Source organism: Crinia signifera, chromosome 5, assembly GCF_055691185.1.
Source record: "Crinia signifera chromosome 5, ASM5569118v1, whole genome shotgun sequence".
Lineage (NCBI taxonomy): Eukaryota > Metazoa > Chordata > Amphibia > Anura > Myobatrachidae > Crinia > Crinia signifera.
In genome coordinates, this window is record NC_139221.1 from 70,426,686 (window position 1) to 70,443,512 (window position 16,827).

The following is a 16,827-nucleotide window of genomic DNA, read 5'->3' on the forward strand; positions in this document are numbered from 1 at the left end:
AAATGATTTGATTAAGTAACAAACTACCAACTCTGCCCTGAAGCACCCAAGATTTCAATGACGTTTGGGGTCCACTTGTTTAGAGGATTCTAATAGATGAATAGTGACATTAACAAAACATTACAAAATAAGGTGCATGTGCTCATTGTTGTTAAGATTCACTGATTACATAGCTATCAAAAGTAGATGACTGGATGCGGACATATCTTAGTGGGACTGTGTCCACCAGCGGCTCCTTCCTTCTCTGGTGGAGGGGGGGGAGGGGGGAGGGGGGGTGGCTACCGCTGGTCCTGCTGTTTGTTACCTGCTACCTGGTCCCTTCTGCCAGGTAGAACAGGTGCACAATAGAACTGACAGAACTGCATCGGCTGTAGTCCACCATATAAGTAGTAGTAGTTTGTTTATTTATAAGGCGCCACAAAGTGTACGCAGCGCCGTACATAGCAAACAAATTACAAGGTAACATACAGGGTGTGTTGATAAAATACAGTATAAAAAGGGGTATAGCTGGTAGAACTAAAATCAGCATCAGTTCTGAAGTAGGTGTCAAAATTATCGAGGAGACTAAAGATGAAGTAGAGGAAGGGAAGAACAGGGCAGGAGCACAGGTGAGGTAAAGAGGTAGGGTGAGGAAGAAGGGCCCTACTCATGAGTTAACAGTCTAAAAGGAGGTGGGTGGACAAACGAAAAACAATAGAATAAGTAGGAACAGATGGAGGGGTAGGCAGGATAGGAGGAGCGAAAGAGGTTAGGAGGAGGAGGGATAGGCTAGTCGGAAGAAGTGGGTTTTGAGGGAGCGCTTGAAGGAGGTAAGGGAATCAGACAGCCTGATAGGTGGCGGAAGGTTGTTCCAGTGCACGGGGGCAGCACGAGAGAAGTCTTGGACACGGGAGTGGGAGGAGGTGATTAGGTGAGAGGTCAGGCGGCGGTCGAAGCAAAGAGGACAGGAGGGAGTGTGGATGGAGATCAGTGAAGAGAGGTAAGGAGCGTTGGAGGAGGAGAGAGCCTTGTAGGTGGTGGTGAGGAGTTTAAAGAGAACTCTGAAAGGAATGGGGAGCCAGTGAAGAGATAGACAGAGGGGGGAGGCGGAGGTAGAGTGGCGGGAGCGGCCTAGTAGCAGCGTTAAGAATGGATTGGAGAGGGTCGAGGCGGGCGAGAGGTAGCCTGGAGAGAAGGATGTTGCAGTAGTCAAGGCGGGAGATTTCAAGAGAGTGAATGAGAATTTTGGTTGAGTCAGTGGAGAGGAATGGTCTGATGCACGAGATGTTGCAGGGGTGAAAGCGGCAAGACTGTGAGAGAGCATGAATGTGGGGATGAAAAAGAGGGAGGAGTCAATGATGACACCTAGGCAGCGCGTTTGGTCGGTGGAGGTGATCTCGGTTTCACCAATGCTGATGGAGATAGTGGGAGAAGAGGGGATGTTCGGGGGATGGAAGATTAGAAGTTCAGTTTTAGCTATGTTTAGTTTCAGGAAGCGTTGGGTCATCCAGGCTGAGATGGCCGTGAGGCATTCGGAGACTTTGGACAGGAGTGATGGGGATAGGTCGGGGGAGGAGAGCTAGATTAGGGTATCATCAGCATAAAGGTGGTAATGGAAGCCATAGGAGCTGATGAGGGTGCCCGGAGAGGTGGTGTAGAGGGAGAAGAGGGCCAAGGACTGACCCTTGGGGAACACTGACTGGCTGCGGGGTAGTAGGAGAGGAGGAGTGATATAAGCCATCTAGGGATGATCATCAGGCAGGGAGTGGATTCCTACAGGAAGCCAGCTCTCTTCTAATCACAGCCGGTCTGGCAGTCCCTGTTGGAGGAACCACTTCCCAACGGGAGTGCCGGTACTGAAGTCACAATGAAGCCAGTGCCGTCACAGACAGCAGCTGTCTCATTGCAGTTGTTATTTTACTGGACTGCAGCCCATAGGTAAAAACATATTTTAGAAACAATGTACACACTCTTTTTTTAATACAAAATCTAAAATATGGGAATACCCAGTCATTGCCCATAATCTATATTATTAGCTGTACAGTACTGTAACATACAGGCCACAGACAAAACAATAGAAACTCCTGTGAAAATGATCTGTACCAATCACCTCTACCTGACAGGTGGGGCTCAAGTTAAATAAGCACAATATAGCCCAGCATGGTCAAGCACGTCACGATTAAATAATTCTAGACAGGCTGGAGAGCATGCTGATGGCTTGCAGTGCTGCAAGACGAGACATCAGTCACATGAAAGAGGAGTAATTGTTGGCGTGTGTTTGGCAGGAGCTTCAGTGACCATTACAGTTTAGTTTGCTAATGTTTCACAAGCATCAATGTCTAAAGCAGGGGTTCCCAATCTTTTTTGAGTCACGGCACCCTAGAGTATCAGAATTTTTATCAGAAAGTAAAAAGTAGAAAAAATATAAATAATGTATGTAATGTATAACATTAAGTAGATTGTGTGTATATGTGATTCTAAAGGGGTGTACACACAGAGCAAATTTGTGCTATTTTCTAAGCAATCTGACTAGATTGCTTAGAAAGTAAGCACAGATCTCTCTGTGTGTATGTTCCGAGAGATTAAATATCATAAGTCAGTGCATGCAGTCACAATCTAGTCGAATTGCTTAGCAAATGACTGCAAATCTGTCTGTGTGTACAGAATGAGAGATACTGATCGCAATCTCTCATTCTGAACCACTACCCGGCCTTTTTTTGCTTAAGCAAAATTGCTTAGCACAAATCTCTGCGTGTGTATGTGCTCTCCATGGGAGATCTTGACACCAGCAAAATTGCTTAGCACAGATCGCTACGTGAGTATGCCACTTTAGGGTCAGTTATGTGGTAAAGGGCAGGATTTGCTTCTGATTGTACACATATTGTATGATTGGCAGCCACCAGCACTGGTTTTGTCTATAAATAAATGATCATAAATAATTTGATTTGGTCCAGGACCACCAACCCGTAGCACCCCCGCAAGTGTCCCGAAGGAGCCACGGCACATAGTTTGGGAACCACTGGTCTAAAGTGATGTTAGCATAGACCTCTGAGGTAGGTCATTGTCATCATTAGCTCAAAAAGTGAAATAACCAGGCAACTGCAGAGATCAACTGGCCACAAGTGAGGCACCTGAAGCCACTAACGGTCCTATGAGAACTTCAGCAAGAAGGACTGCACACAGTGGGCTGACAAACACATCCGGTGATGCACAGGGGTAGATCCAAGAATGGTCTTTATGGGAGAAGCTGTATCAGAGCCATTATGTGCACCGATACCTCTTCTACCCCATGTATGAAGGTGACAGGGGATCTAGGGTGCCCATGTCTATATTGGAGCTGCGATCTACAAGAGAGCACACTGATGTGCAGAACAATGAATGAACTGTGAAAATGATCTGTACCAATCACCTCTACCTGACAGGTGTCCATTTCCGGTGGGTACCCAGGTTGTATTGCCAGGTCATCGGACCCATCTTTTTTTTCAAGGGACCCTTCCACACCGAGCCATGACCTGGGATAACCTGGCAATAACCGGGTCAAATCAGCAGTGTAAAACTGGTTATGGGCCTATTAATAACTGTGGCAATGTCACAATGTTTACATTTTCATTTTCTTTCACATTTCAGACACACAGCTCATTAAAATCCAACACTGCGCATGCACTCAGTATCCGTTTCCTGAGGCTGCTGAAATTTTAGGAAAAAAAGTAAAGCTTGATAGATAGGCCAAATACTCAGTGATACTCTACATATACAACATTATCTGCCAATGCGATCATCAGTATAATGCAACACGTTATTTTTATGCTCCGTCACCAGCACACCTGAGTGATCAAAAAAAACAATGTGGACTGATCAGTTTTCTTAGCAAGAAAAAACTGTGACCCTGTTTGTTAGGTGATGTATTGCTGTATTAGATGTCTCCAGTATCAGGACTAGGATTAGACATTTCACTGGTAACGTTTAAAGAAAGATGTTCCTAGACACCAGAACAGGAATACAGACCAGATAAGGAGTGAGGCAGACACCCCTGGAGGGAGACTCTCTTGCTGGCTCTTGGTGTGGATTAAAGGGCAGCAGGGGGGGAGTCGTCTGCCAAATAAAACTAGTAGCCCTGGTGAGAAACTGTCTGCTTCCATTAACATTGAAAAAACAAACGCTCTTTAATTATTTGGAGGCCTGTATGGAGGATTGGCTATATCAGACCAATACAGTTCTATTTGTTTGTTCATTCTATATTTTATAGTCTACAACTTATACATATCCCCACATAAACTCTTTTGCTAATTATTTCATTTTAAACATTCAAGATGAAGAAACAATGGAACTAGAACTACAAAGATACTGGGAGACACAATATAAATAATGTGAGGTAATTAGGCCTAGGTCTGATTTAGAAGCTTTGCAAGGTAGTTTGGGCCCTTCGCTCATGACCGGATTGCAGTCTAGTGTTATATGCAGCTATTGTGTTGATCGGTTGTACCACGCCTATAGAAGATCAGGGGGAAAGAAGTACGCCACCCCGGTGCATGATACCAGTCTGTGCACCCGACTGGATAATGGACAAATGTGCTATGCAGTTATGCAGGGTACACACTGGGCAATATAGTGATAACAATATGCATGATACAGATATCATTAACGATATAACGCAGAATATCTTCTAGTTTGTATGCTCCAGCACATCATTAAGAACCCTCCTGTTGTCTTTACATGCAGCTCAATGTTGACTATATAGTCAACAACACATGTACGGAATGGAGGGCAGTGAGGTCACTAAACGATATAATTTACTATATACAACAGCGATATATCAGTCTTCTGCGGCACCACCAATATAGTTGACAATATTGGCATTGCCACAAAATGCCCAGTGTGTACCCAGACTTAGTTTTAACTTTATTACCCCTTTCACATTGCACGTAATTATCGGGTTCATGCCGGTTCGACCCGGTAATTGTTGCGATGTGAAAGAGGTTACCGGTTACAGCAAACTGGTAGCAACATGGCAATATGAACCGGTTAAAAAGAAGGGTTCTTACCAGTTCGTTGCAATGTTGCTTTGCGGTGTGAACGGGTTAATTGGATCGAGCGACCCGTTTCCCATTCACACTATGGAGGAGGCAGTGCTTGGAGCAGCGCCAGCTCTAAGCGCTGCCTCATCCTCCGCTCCCGATGACGTCAGCAAACTGACAATATTGCCGGTTCGCTGATGCGATGTGAACAGACCGCACATGCAGGGTCGCACCGGGACTGAACAGTTTCAAAGTCCCGGTGCGACCCTGCATTTGCGGTCTGAAAGCGGTATATAAGAATAACGTATTATCTTTAAACAATTTGAGAAATATGTTTCTTTGTGGTAGTCATGTAACCTAGATCCAATAACGGCAAACATTTGATCACTGTCACAGAAAGCAAAGTAATCTAGACTACCAACTTCAAAAGCATTACAGTCTGTGTTAGCATTTATGTTGCACTTAAAGTCTGAGCACAGAAAACTTTTACTTTGAACTGAAGAGCGGGACAGTTAACAACAAGCAACTATAAACACGATGCTAGAAAAAAAAAGACTACTTTGCCGGCACCAACAACCTGGAAGCGTTTTGCTCCCTGCAAACACTGCTCTGTGCTGAATTAACCAGGAGAGATTTATAGGGTAAGTGCGTAGTAAACAGCTTCCTCGCTCTATCAGTCATGGAGCCTCTTCTCCACACATTCTAGAAATTATCAATAGTTAATCATAGATGGACTAACTGCTCTGTCACCCATCTATGGCAGCGGGGCCTAGTTCTAAGAACTCAAAAATATCAGCAACACTCAATGCCCAGGAAGGCCATTATTCGTGTAATACAGAATACAAACAATAATCACTGGAATTATTGGCCTAAAAACACTGTATATTCCTTTTTGTTTAAATGTCAAGATACTTTTCTATTTCCCCCTTTATGTATCTTAATGATGGAGATATAAATTTGTCATAAAACATCAAGGCTTTATATTGGTATTTCCAGATAGCAATACGGTAAACATTTCCCCTATCTATAAGAGAACGTTCTTAGGTTCCGTCTATCGCTCGTGTTTTCATTCTATAGAGGAACATGCTGTGCTTTGAGATAATTCAGCCCTTGTAGTAAGTGAAGGTTATAATATCACGCAGGAATCATACATACTGTAGAGGATTGTAGGAGAGCAATGCAATGTCCATTGGATCTATGATTATTATCGTTAATTTATATGGGGCCGCAAGGGTTCCGCAGCACCTAACAGTACAAAAATGAGCAAAAAAAAAACAAATAACGAAGTACAGTACAAGACAATATAGGACACTGTCATGGTAAGTCGGGAGAGTTGCATCAGGGGACAGGACAATGAAGCCGTTTTTTGGGTGGCAGAGATATATATATTCTATACACATGAGGACAGAGGGCCCTGCTCATGAGAGCTTACATTCTAAAGGGGAGGTTCAGACAGACAGGGGTGACACAGATCGGGTAGAAGTGAGCATAATCAGAAGGTTATGATGTACACTAATACGTTAATGTCCACTTTAATAATTACACTGACATCCTGAATATTACAGGAGGGTCCAATGCATAAGATTCATTTATTGTTCATATAAGACTAGGGGCGGTAATGTATCCTATCAGCTGCTGTACATTAGTGCAGCTAATGTTCCCCGGAGGGATATTCAATTAGCCCCGTAAGCCAGAATTTACTGGGGATTTTGCTTTGCGAGCCTCTGGCACGTAATGCAGAATCCCTGCTAAGCGGCCCCAGGAAACCCATTTTCCATCCATTAACACAATTTATCCCGGATTACATGTGTCCGCGATAACAGGCCATTTACCGGACGGTAAAAACAGGTTGTAATTGTATAGCCTGAAAGTACTAGCAGGCTAAGAAAGCCTATTTTTTACCTTGCAGTAAAATACTGTATGTACAGTAATAGGATACTCCCTTACAGCTTAGTCGGTTTGTACTGAAATCCCGACGGTCAGTATCCTGACTGTCAGAAAGCCGACTGTGGCATCTTGGAAGATTTCAATCTTTATTTTATCCCTGCTAATGACCTAGGCCTCCTCTGCAGCCCAACCCCTCTCCACTTCCACAGTAGTCTTACCCTCCCCCTGGTGCCTGACCCTAATACTTATGCTGGGCATACATGGCCAGATCAAATGCTTGCCAGACTCACAGACATTTTATCTGGTGGCTCCAGACATCTCTCACAGTGTATTGGCCACGATATTGGCTCTCCACCCCGGGGGAGATGTTTCCCAATTGGGGAAATGCCCCTCACCTGTTGTACCAGACCATATACTGCCTAATGCAGATACCATAACATTTTGACGTTATGGACCCTAATCCAAGCACCCCTCTTCTAAGTGCTTAACCATAATTATCCCTCCCCCGCAGCCTAAACCTAAACCCCCCCCCCCCCTCCCCAGTCCAAACACCTATGCCCCCCTTCCCTGACCAGATGGTAGTGCTCCCCAGCAAACTTATCCTTGGCATCAAAGATTCTGGTTTTGGTATAGTGAACGCTAGCATCCTGGCCGCTGAGATGTTGAACGCATCCTGTATGCACAGAGCAATGTCAGTGTGCAGGGGGTATTTTAAGAGATAATTGTGAAAATGGATAGAAAGGCAAAATCAATGGTGTTAACCATAAGAAGCAGACATTACTGCACTATAGAAAGCATCTGCGCTGGGAATCACCACCTTATTATTTTCTATGGAAGGATTGCAATTTAAGGACAATTGTACTGGACACTAATCGGGAATGGGTCATTGGGCCGACATGCATTGGGTGGACCACTAAAGGTTGACACATGAAATCGCTTGACATGACTAAGGGCAGTATTCAATGAAAATATTCTCCGTGCATGGCGAGCGGTTTTTTCGCTCGCCATGCACTCGCCGTGTTTTTGCGGAGATTCTCCATGTTTGGAGATTCTCCGCCACGGCACTTTAGATAGTATTCAATGTGACTGATACTCGCCGCCCCTCGCGGCGAGTATCAGCCAATCCGGTGTATGAGGTGACGCCGCAGGGAGCCTGAGGATGGCGGCAGGCAGGGAGATGGAAGTCTCCCTGCCTGCCCCAGAACGTATGTGGTGGGAGGTGGGCTCCCCGGGAGCCAGGCAGCACAGGCTACCCCCCGGGAGAGCCAACAGGGGGCCGGGTATTCAGTGCACCCGATTGTGCATATGTAACGATCGGGTGCAGTGAATATATGAATATCTAATGAGCGGCTCGGCTCCCGGCCCCCTGCTGGCTGCTCTGTGTAAAAAAAAAAATATATATATATATTTTTTTTATTAAATATATATTCATGTGCTATAAGCACATGAATAAAAATAGCATGCCCTTTCACAGATTAAAATTCCTGATTTTTTTACACCAAAATGAAAACAATAAACCTTTTATTGTAAAAGTTCATATTCCACTTCTCCATGAAAAGATGGAGAATTGCTACACGGAGAGACACGGCGAAAATCACTCAGAAAGACGGCGAGAAGTGCACATTAAATAGGGTTGCTCGCTTTTTGAGAGCAAAAGTCTCCGTCCAACGCGAGAAAAGCACAAACTCGCCATAAAACACAGAGACTTTTTCTCATTGAATACTGCCCTTAAGGTTGACAATGTCGACATAGACACCGTCAAAGTGTATCGTGTGCGCTCGCCATGCTTTGGGCACAGTGCATCGCTATGCTCAACACACTATTCTATTCTCTCTCCCTAGTGGTAGGGCATGAAATACCGCCTGTCAGCACATGCCGGTTCCACAAAAAAAAAGTGAAAAACCCCATGTCAACCTTTTGGCTGTCGACCTAGCCATTGTCGACCTAATGCTTGTGTCGGCATTCCAACCATGTCGACCTAAGCCATGTTGGCCTTCAGTGGTCGACATAATCCATGTCAACCTAACCACCGCTTTTCCACTGATTATGGTTATAAATCCAGCCTTTAAATATGTTAATATACTGTAGGTACAGAGGGAACTGCTGGGGATGTCAGTGTCATTTATTGCAATTGGGACTCTGCTCAATTATACAGTTCCCTGGAAAATAGAAGAAAAAAAACAACTATTTTTCCTACTTCCAGAGAACTGAAAGACTATGGGCTGCGCTCCAGAGCCCTGATACTCCTCTTGCCAGGTCCCAGCTACAGTATGCCTCTCATTACCCCACTGCGTCCAGTAACACAGCCACTACGCTGCCTCACTCACTGGAACACAAATGATATACACATAACACACACATACATACATAATGCAGATACATAGCCATTTTGTACATGCAGGTGCTGTTGGTTCCCCTAGCAGTAGTGGCGGGACATACGGTGTGTGTGGGTGACAGATGCGGGCACTGTGGTAGCAGCAGCAGCAGCTGAGGGGGCACCGGGCACACGCCGGCTGCTGCACGGGTTAATGCGCGTGTAGGTGAAGCCCCGGAGCTGCCCGGCACACTGTCACTGACTGACTGACTGCGCCTCTCCCCCTCCTGTGATGATGGTGATAAGACGTCAGGAGGGAGGGGTGGGAGCCGGGAGCGGGCGGTATATATGCTGGTGTAGCACGCCGGGCTGCCAGAGCTGACTGACAGCAGCAATCCCTACACTGAGACACTGAGAGCAGGCACCGGGCACCCGGCAACAACCAGACCCCACACACACACAGCAGCAGCAGCAGCCTGCGCCACCCCGGTGACACCCGCAGCCAGCGCTCCGCTACGTACATGAGTGCCCTGTCCATGAGCCTGGAGCCCCGCTGCGTGTCTCCCTATGCCGCCGCCTGGTGCATGGAACCCACCAACTTCTACGAGCAGAGACTCGGCGGCTCCCCGGCGCCCTGCAAGCCGCGGGCGGTGTGCGAGGAGAGCGAGCCCCCCGCGGTGGGCGGCAGCACCCTGGCCGAGCTCAGCGCGGCCCCGGCCATCTACGATGACGAGAGCGCCATTGACTTCAGCTCGTACATCGACTCCATGACCTCGGTGCCCAACCTGGAGCTGTGCAACGACGAACTGTTCGCGGACCTGTTCAACAGCAACCACAAGGGGGGCGGGGAGCAGCAGCAGCGGGCGGAGTGCATGGCGGACTACCTCAGCGGGCTGCTGGCCCCGCAGTGCCACCCGGCCAGCGCCAGGCTCAAGCAGGAGCCCGAGTGGAGTGACAGCGACATCTCGTCCTCCCTGCCCTGTCAGATCGCCACCTGCGCCCAGACCAGCATGTGCCTGCAGCCCACCCCGCCCACCTCCCCGGAGCCCTGCAGCTCCAGCGGCGCCAGCTCCGCCTGCCCGTCCCCCTCCAGCAGCACCGCGGGCACCTCCTGCGGCAAGGAGCGCAGCGGCAAGAAGAACTTGGACCGCTTCAGCCCGGAGTATCGCCAGCGCAGGGAGCGCAACAACATCGCCGTGCGAAAGAGCCGCGACAAGGCGAAGAAGCGTAACATGGACATGCAGCAGAAGCTGCTGGAGCTCTCCTCAGAGAACGAGAAGCTGCACAAGAGGATCGATCTGCTCACACGGGACTTGTCCAACCTCCGGCACTTCTTCAAGCAGCTTCCCCCCACCGCCACCGCTGGCACCTTCCTTCCCAGCCTGGGGAGCATAGACTGCCGGTAACCTGCAGTCCCGGGACTAGGACAATAACCCAATACCTCAGCCCATCACCAAGGGGGGGTCCTCTGCACCCTGCACCACCCGCCTGCTGCTGGGACAGTGCTGTGCTAGCCCCCCTCTATAAAAGACTGAGCCACAGTTTATAATAAGACTTTTATCAATATATTATTATTATTCTCAGTGCAATAAGGATAAAGCTGTGCTGCCAATATCACGCACAGGGGACTGGTGTCTGACAGCCCATTGTGTGCCAGAGAGTTGACAGGTGTTGATGCCTTGCTGTCACTCCCTCTGGCACTCAATGTGTCAATCACGTTGGATTGTAAAGTGCCAAAGAGTTGGGTTGCTATCAGGCATTTCTCATTAAATGTGCAGCATGTGCCTCTTCTACTGCACTTTTAATATTAATGACATGATGGATGTGAAGCAACTTGACCTGCCTTGTACACCACAGGCTACAGCCTCACTTTATAAGGGATCCATGTGCACAGAAAGCATGGTGGGAGGCGTGGACTGTAGTGCTAAACGCTAATTTTGTAAACACTTTAGAGCTAAGGAAATGCAAATCCTCTTATGCCTGCAAAATGGACATATTGTGTTACACCATTGTGTAATCACTACCCATCTCACCAGTGCCTTTGGCTTTTCTAGTTATTTTGACTAGTTCTTTACAAGTGAATAACCCAGATATTGGCCTTCTGCTTCTCATGTGTTGTCCTGCTAGCGCCCACTCACAATATAGCAGAAGCATTTGATATGTTCTGTTAGTGCCTTGCTCGCCCAAAGCAGCCTGTAGCTGGAAGTACTGTATGGGGAGGCACATGTGGGCAGTGCCAAACAGAAATTGGGCTGGTCTTCAGTTTCGTTTTTTTGAATGTGTAGCCAAATATTAGTGCTACCCCTGGAAATATAGAACTATAAAGATATATATGTATTTTTCTTCTCCACGACAAATATAAAAACAAAGCTAAACATTTCCCTTCCTTAAATTATTTTTGTAATTTTAGTTTTCTATAACCTGTATTGATGCAGCTATGGTACATTTGTAAAATGATTTCAGAGAAATACTTTGTATTGTAGATATTAGGGAAAGAAAATGAGCATGCTCAACTTTTTATATGATCATTTTTACAGCATTTTTAATAATAATAAAAAACAAAATACCAGTATTTGCCTTTTGATGCCTCATTGTCTACTTCATTTGGGGAAACTAATATGGAATGAGTTCTATTAGTATTGGTCAGGGTGTGAGTATTTGCCATAAATGTGGAATATGTGTACATCCTACAGCACAATAAGTGTCCTCTCCTGTCTGTAGTGTAACAATGCTGGGTAATGGGTAACCAAGCCTTTGGAGAATGTGGGGGGCATTTATCATAGCTTGGTGAGAAAGCCATCACCAATTGGCTCCTTATTAATTAAACACAAGGCAGGATATGCTAAATATCTACCGCCCACCGCATCCATATTAATTGCACATGCACTAACATACGCGATTAGTAACGCAAAGGACAGCTCTTGTGATAAAACCTGTCCTTTGCGATGCGGCGCAGTCCCTGGACTTCCGGGTCCCCCATGGCATGGGCAAAATGACACTGTGGGGCATGCGGGGAGGGATGCAGTGGGATGGCCCAATGGTACATGCCCCATTAGTGCATACGAAAATGCGGTAAAAAACCCTGATAATGGGATCTTTTCCACATTTTCACTTTAGATCATCCTGCCCACAGCCTTTAAACCCAGTTACAATGCTAATGAATCCGGTTCTAAAGGTTTTTTTTGTCAAACCATGAATATAGAAGCTAAGAGATTCATGCCACTGTTTCCACCAACACCAATTTCAGGACTGGGAACCTAATCTAGCCACAAAAGGTATTATAGGACCATTGGGCTCTATGCCTAACACACTTCTTATTTATTGTGATCACTGACAATATTATAGTTCCCATCACTGACCTCATGGGCAGTGATAGGAACTAAATATAGGAACTACAGTAAATGTCACTAAACCTGCAAAAAAAGTTAATACAATATCAAAAGGTAGAGTGACATTGATAAATGAGTGAAGGGTTTCACATCATAAAAGGATATATGCCATTTGAGGTACCCTTTTATTGCTCACGCCAATGATAAACAACTGCTTTTTGTTCAATGCCTGTCTCCAGCGGTCTTATTGATCAAGGCTGGTGTTCATAAGGAATAAACATTCCCATAGCAAAAGCTGGTCTCAAGTATCGTGTCTGAGAATCTTCAAAAACAAATACCGTATACATAGACTTCTGAGTGCTACTCTCCATAGTGCAACTGGAGGTTCTTTACGTGAAACAGACCTACAACTATATTATATATGGTGTTTAACATAACCAATCACTGCAGAATCCTTACAATATAGGCGATCTCTCATTAACTTATGTTGATGTTAATACTAGGAGGAGAGTAATCAAAGTTTGGAGATAAAGGGTAAATGTATGAAGCAGTGATAAGGGAGGAGAAGAGATAAAGTGCCTGGTACTTTATCACCAACCAATCAGCTCCTGACTATCACCGGCCAATCAGCTCTTGACTATCACCGGCCAATCAGCTCCTGACTGTTGAGTTACAGGCTAGGTTTAAAAAGGGACAGTCAGAAGCTGATTGGCCGGTGATAAAGTACCAGGTACTTTATCACTTCTCCTCCCTTATCATTGCTTCATACATCTACCCTAAAATACAGAACAATAGGCTTACAATAGGTAATGGATTACAGTAGGAGCCGATTGGTATGTATTTTACTCCTCTCCACTTTATCACTTTAAAATAGATAATAATCCCTCCCTTTATATACTCTTAGAAATCAGGTCAGTTTACTTCTCTAAAGGGCTGAAGGCAATAGTAACATAAGCAGAAAAGCACTGTTTCAAAAAAATAATACAATATTTTTTTTTTTTTACAAAATCCGTTTTAATAAAAGTAATAAATTACAGTATAACAAGGTTTTCATGCAAGTACATTCTCTTCATAATATGTTCCCAAAATGAACCCAGTTAACTAGTAACTACATGGCAAAGTCCAGACCCACTCGAGTGACACTGGTTCCTGCTTGTAGAAGACGGATCTCCTCCAGCTCCAAATGAGTGTTCACCGCCTGGACATAGCAATGCAGAGGTCCCACCTCTTTCCCCAGGACAGGACGCACCTCATAGCGCTGCAGATAAAAGGTAATGTGTGCTCAGCAAACAGCGCTGTACATTCTGTTCCCAGCAGCAAATAACCTAGATAAAAATCAGGTGGCAAAGTACACTCCTACATTATTACTCTTTTACAACCCAGACAGTTAAGCACAGGTAAGCTAAAGACCTGAGCTCAACTGAGAGATACAATGTCTGGTGCTGATAAGTCCATGTGATTTTATTCCATTGCAAATATGACACTATTACAAGTTGCTTCTTATCAGTCAATGGTGGTGACTGCTAGTAAAGGTTACGCAGGTATCTGCACATTGTTCAATATTATCCTATTAACCTACCTCTCTTTTTTCCATTTACTATGAGTCATAAGATACTATCACAACTAATGTTACTCTGCTTAGACAGGGACTTAAGCCTTATGGGTGGCCTAAAACACTGCACTATGCAATGGTATGTATATACAAGTCTATGAGAAGCACACGTCTGCCTAGTAAAGGGCACATATGTGTAAGGTGGCTATAAAAAGGATTCGGTTCCTTTGCCAATTGTCTCATTTGCTTCTCTTTTATAGAATCAACCAGTGGCGGTTTTTACCTATGGGCTGCAGCCCCCTTCCCCCACCCCCCAGGTAAAATCCGCCACTGTAGTGAAGCCAGATGCAGTCTGTGAGACTGTGACTGGCAGTGACTTCCTATTGGCAGTCCCATTGGGAGGTGTTCCGTCCCTCCGGGACACCTTTCTGCGGGCTGCAGTGCGGATTTGCCGTTTGCACATGCGCAGTACCTATATCGGTACTGCGCACTCACTGGTCCCGGTGCCTGTCATTTGTATAGTACAGGCGCCATAGAAGCTGACCATATGCGCAGTACAGAGGTATCTACTGCGCATGCGCCAGTCCCGGCACCTGTCATAAGAGCACAGGTGCCGGGAACTCACTGCAGGGACCGGTGGTGGCAGCGGCAAAGGGTGGGGGTGCCTGCATTGCAGTCAGAGGCAGCCCCCTCCCCACAAAAGGTATGGCCCGCCACTGGAATGAACATGGACTTATTAAGCGTAAATTAAGACAAAATATTCATGTGAAAGAACATTAAAGCCTTTTTTGTGGGGAACTGCAAATAATAAGCAGACAATATTGGTTACATAAGCAGTCACTCCCTTGCTCTAATACTGGGCTGCAGTAACAACAACATGCATATAGGGTATCTGCCAGTTCTGCTCCTCTGGGCACTACACGTCTGCCCATTCTTCTTGGTTATATAGGTTGAGTGCTGTCAGTTGCAGAACTGCTATTATCTACTCATTCCACATATTCACAATAGAATAAGGTCTGAGCTTTTACTGGGCCATTCCAAGAAATTTGGTGGGGAATGGATATGCTAGCCACTCCAATATGGCATCTTTGGGTCATTGTTTTACTGGATATAAATATTTTCCCAAATCATATGTTTCGCACAGATTTTAGTAGGTTTATATCCACATTTGGGATATAAAAAGGTGACAGACCCCATGTCGACCTTTTGACTGTCAACTTAGCCCATGTCGACCTAGTGATCTGTCGACCTAAGCCCATGTCGACCTTCAGGTGTGTTGACTTGATGCATGTCAACCCTATCACCCATACCCCAATAGTATTATGTCTGAGCTTTTATTGGGCCATTCAAGAACATTGGGGTTGAAAGACTTTCAGTGAGACTTGACCGAGATTGGGAATACCTTGGACAGGTGACGAGAGAACTCTTCAGTATGAAGGAAATCTGGGTACTTGTTTCCTAGCACGGCCACAATCGCATTGATCTTGTGCCCTTAATAGTGGTATGCGATGGCCCCCGACGCGATGGACCCGATTTCCCATTGAAATGCATTGAAAAGTAAAAAAATCGCGTCGGTCGCGTCGCATGCGGCTAAATAAGCATTAAATGGTTCCGACGCGATGCCCCCGATTTCCCATAGGGAACAATGTTAAATGGCTCAATTTACTCAAATCAACAGGGAACAATGTGAAATGGTCCAGAAACCCCCCAAAACAGTGAAATGGCCCCCCAAAATTAGTTAACGCCACCCCACGATCAACGTGAACCCGAAGTGTGGCGAGCGCAGCGAGCCCGCGAGGGGCGGCGGTACGCGTCCTCCGACCTTTTCATACCCCCACTATCCACGTCGGCGTGGAGTTGAGAATAGAATAGTGTGGCGAGCGCAGCGAGCCACCGAGCCCGAAGCGTGGCGAGCCCCGCGAGGGGACGCGGATACCTTCACAGGTAAACGCGTCCCCTCGCAGGCTTCACAGGTGTCCGCGTCGCCACGGACACCTGTGAAGCCCGCGAGGGGACGCGTATAACTGTGAAGGTATCCGCGTCCCCTTGCGGGGCTCGCCACACTTCGGGCTCGGTGGCTCGCTGCGCTCGCCACACTATTCTATTCTCAACTCCATGCCGACGTGGATAGTGGGGGTATGAAAAGGTCGGAGGACGCGTACCGCCGCCGCTCGTCACGCTTCGGGTTCACGTTGATCGTGGGGTGGCGTTAACTCATTTTGGGGGGCCATTTCACTGTTCTGGGGTGTTTTGGGGGGTTTCTGGACCATTTCACATTGTTCCCTGTTCATTTGGGTAAATTGAGGCATTTAACATTGTTCCCTATGGGAAATCGGGGGCATCGCGTCGGGACCATCGCATGCGATTTTTTAGCACGCATGCGATGCGACCGATTTGATTTTTTTACCTGCGATGCCCCCGATTAGAATCGGTGTGGCCGTGCTAGGAAACAAGTACCGAAATCTGTTACCATGCACCCTTATACAAAACTCAAGAAAGTGGCCCAGGAATCAAGTTGCCTTGTTTATTTAATTGAGCTCTATAGCGTATTTACTATAGACAGATTGGCAACTGTACTCTCAGTTCTTATTACACCTTGTGTAATCACCTAGGAACACAATCTGCAGGTCTGGCCAGAATGGCGGATGACAAAGAATTCTTATCGGATCAGATGTCATTATTTGTATAAAACTTACCCTGTCTTCACTGGAGCAAGAACCCAAAACTGCTGAAATGGTTTCTTGTTGCAAC

General features: G+C 46.2%; 2 protein-coding genes across 9 annotated transcripts in view; one reads left to right on the forward strand and one right to left on the reverse strand.

Annotated features, from left to right (window-relative positions):
- Positions 1 to 9,560: 9,560 nt before the first annotated feature.
- On the forward strand, positions 9,561 to 11,767 carry CEBPD (CCAAT enhancer binding protein delta). Its single transcript, XM_083187426.1, has one exon. It carries the CDS (start codon positions 9,717 to 9,719, stop codon positions 10,599 to 10,601), a length of 885 nt encoding a protein of 294 aa, XP_083043552.1. The 5' UTR covers positions 9,561 to 9,716; the 3' UTR covers positions 10,602 to 11,767.
- Positions 11,768 to 13,525: 1,758 nt separating this feature from the next.
- SPIDR (scaffold protein involved in DNA repair) overlaps positions 13,526 to 16,827 on the reverse strand; it is a 419,457-nt gene continuing 416,155 nt past the window's right edge. For all 8 annotated transcript variants that reach the window (XM_083187433.1, XM_083187431.1, XM_083187430.1 and 5 more), the window contains 2 exons: positions 16,773 to 16,826; positions 13,526 to 13,782 (listed from right to left, as the gene is read on the reverse strand). In XM_083187433.1, coding sequence (XP_083043559.1) covers positions 13,633 to 13,782; positions 16,773 to 16,826 — 204 coding nt within the window. In that variant the 3' untranslated portion in view covers positions 13,526 to 13,632. The remainder of the gene's footprint in view (positions 13,783 to 16,772; position 16,827) is intronic.

Coding starts and splice junctions, on each gene's coding strand:
- CEBPD (XM_083187426.1), top strand. CDS start 9,717: ATGAGTGCCCTGTCCATGAGCCTGGAGCCCCGCTGCGTGTCTCCCTAT.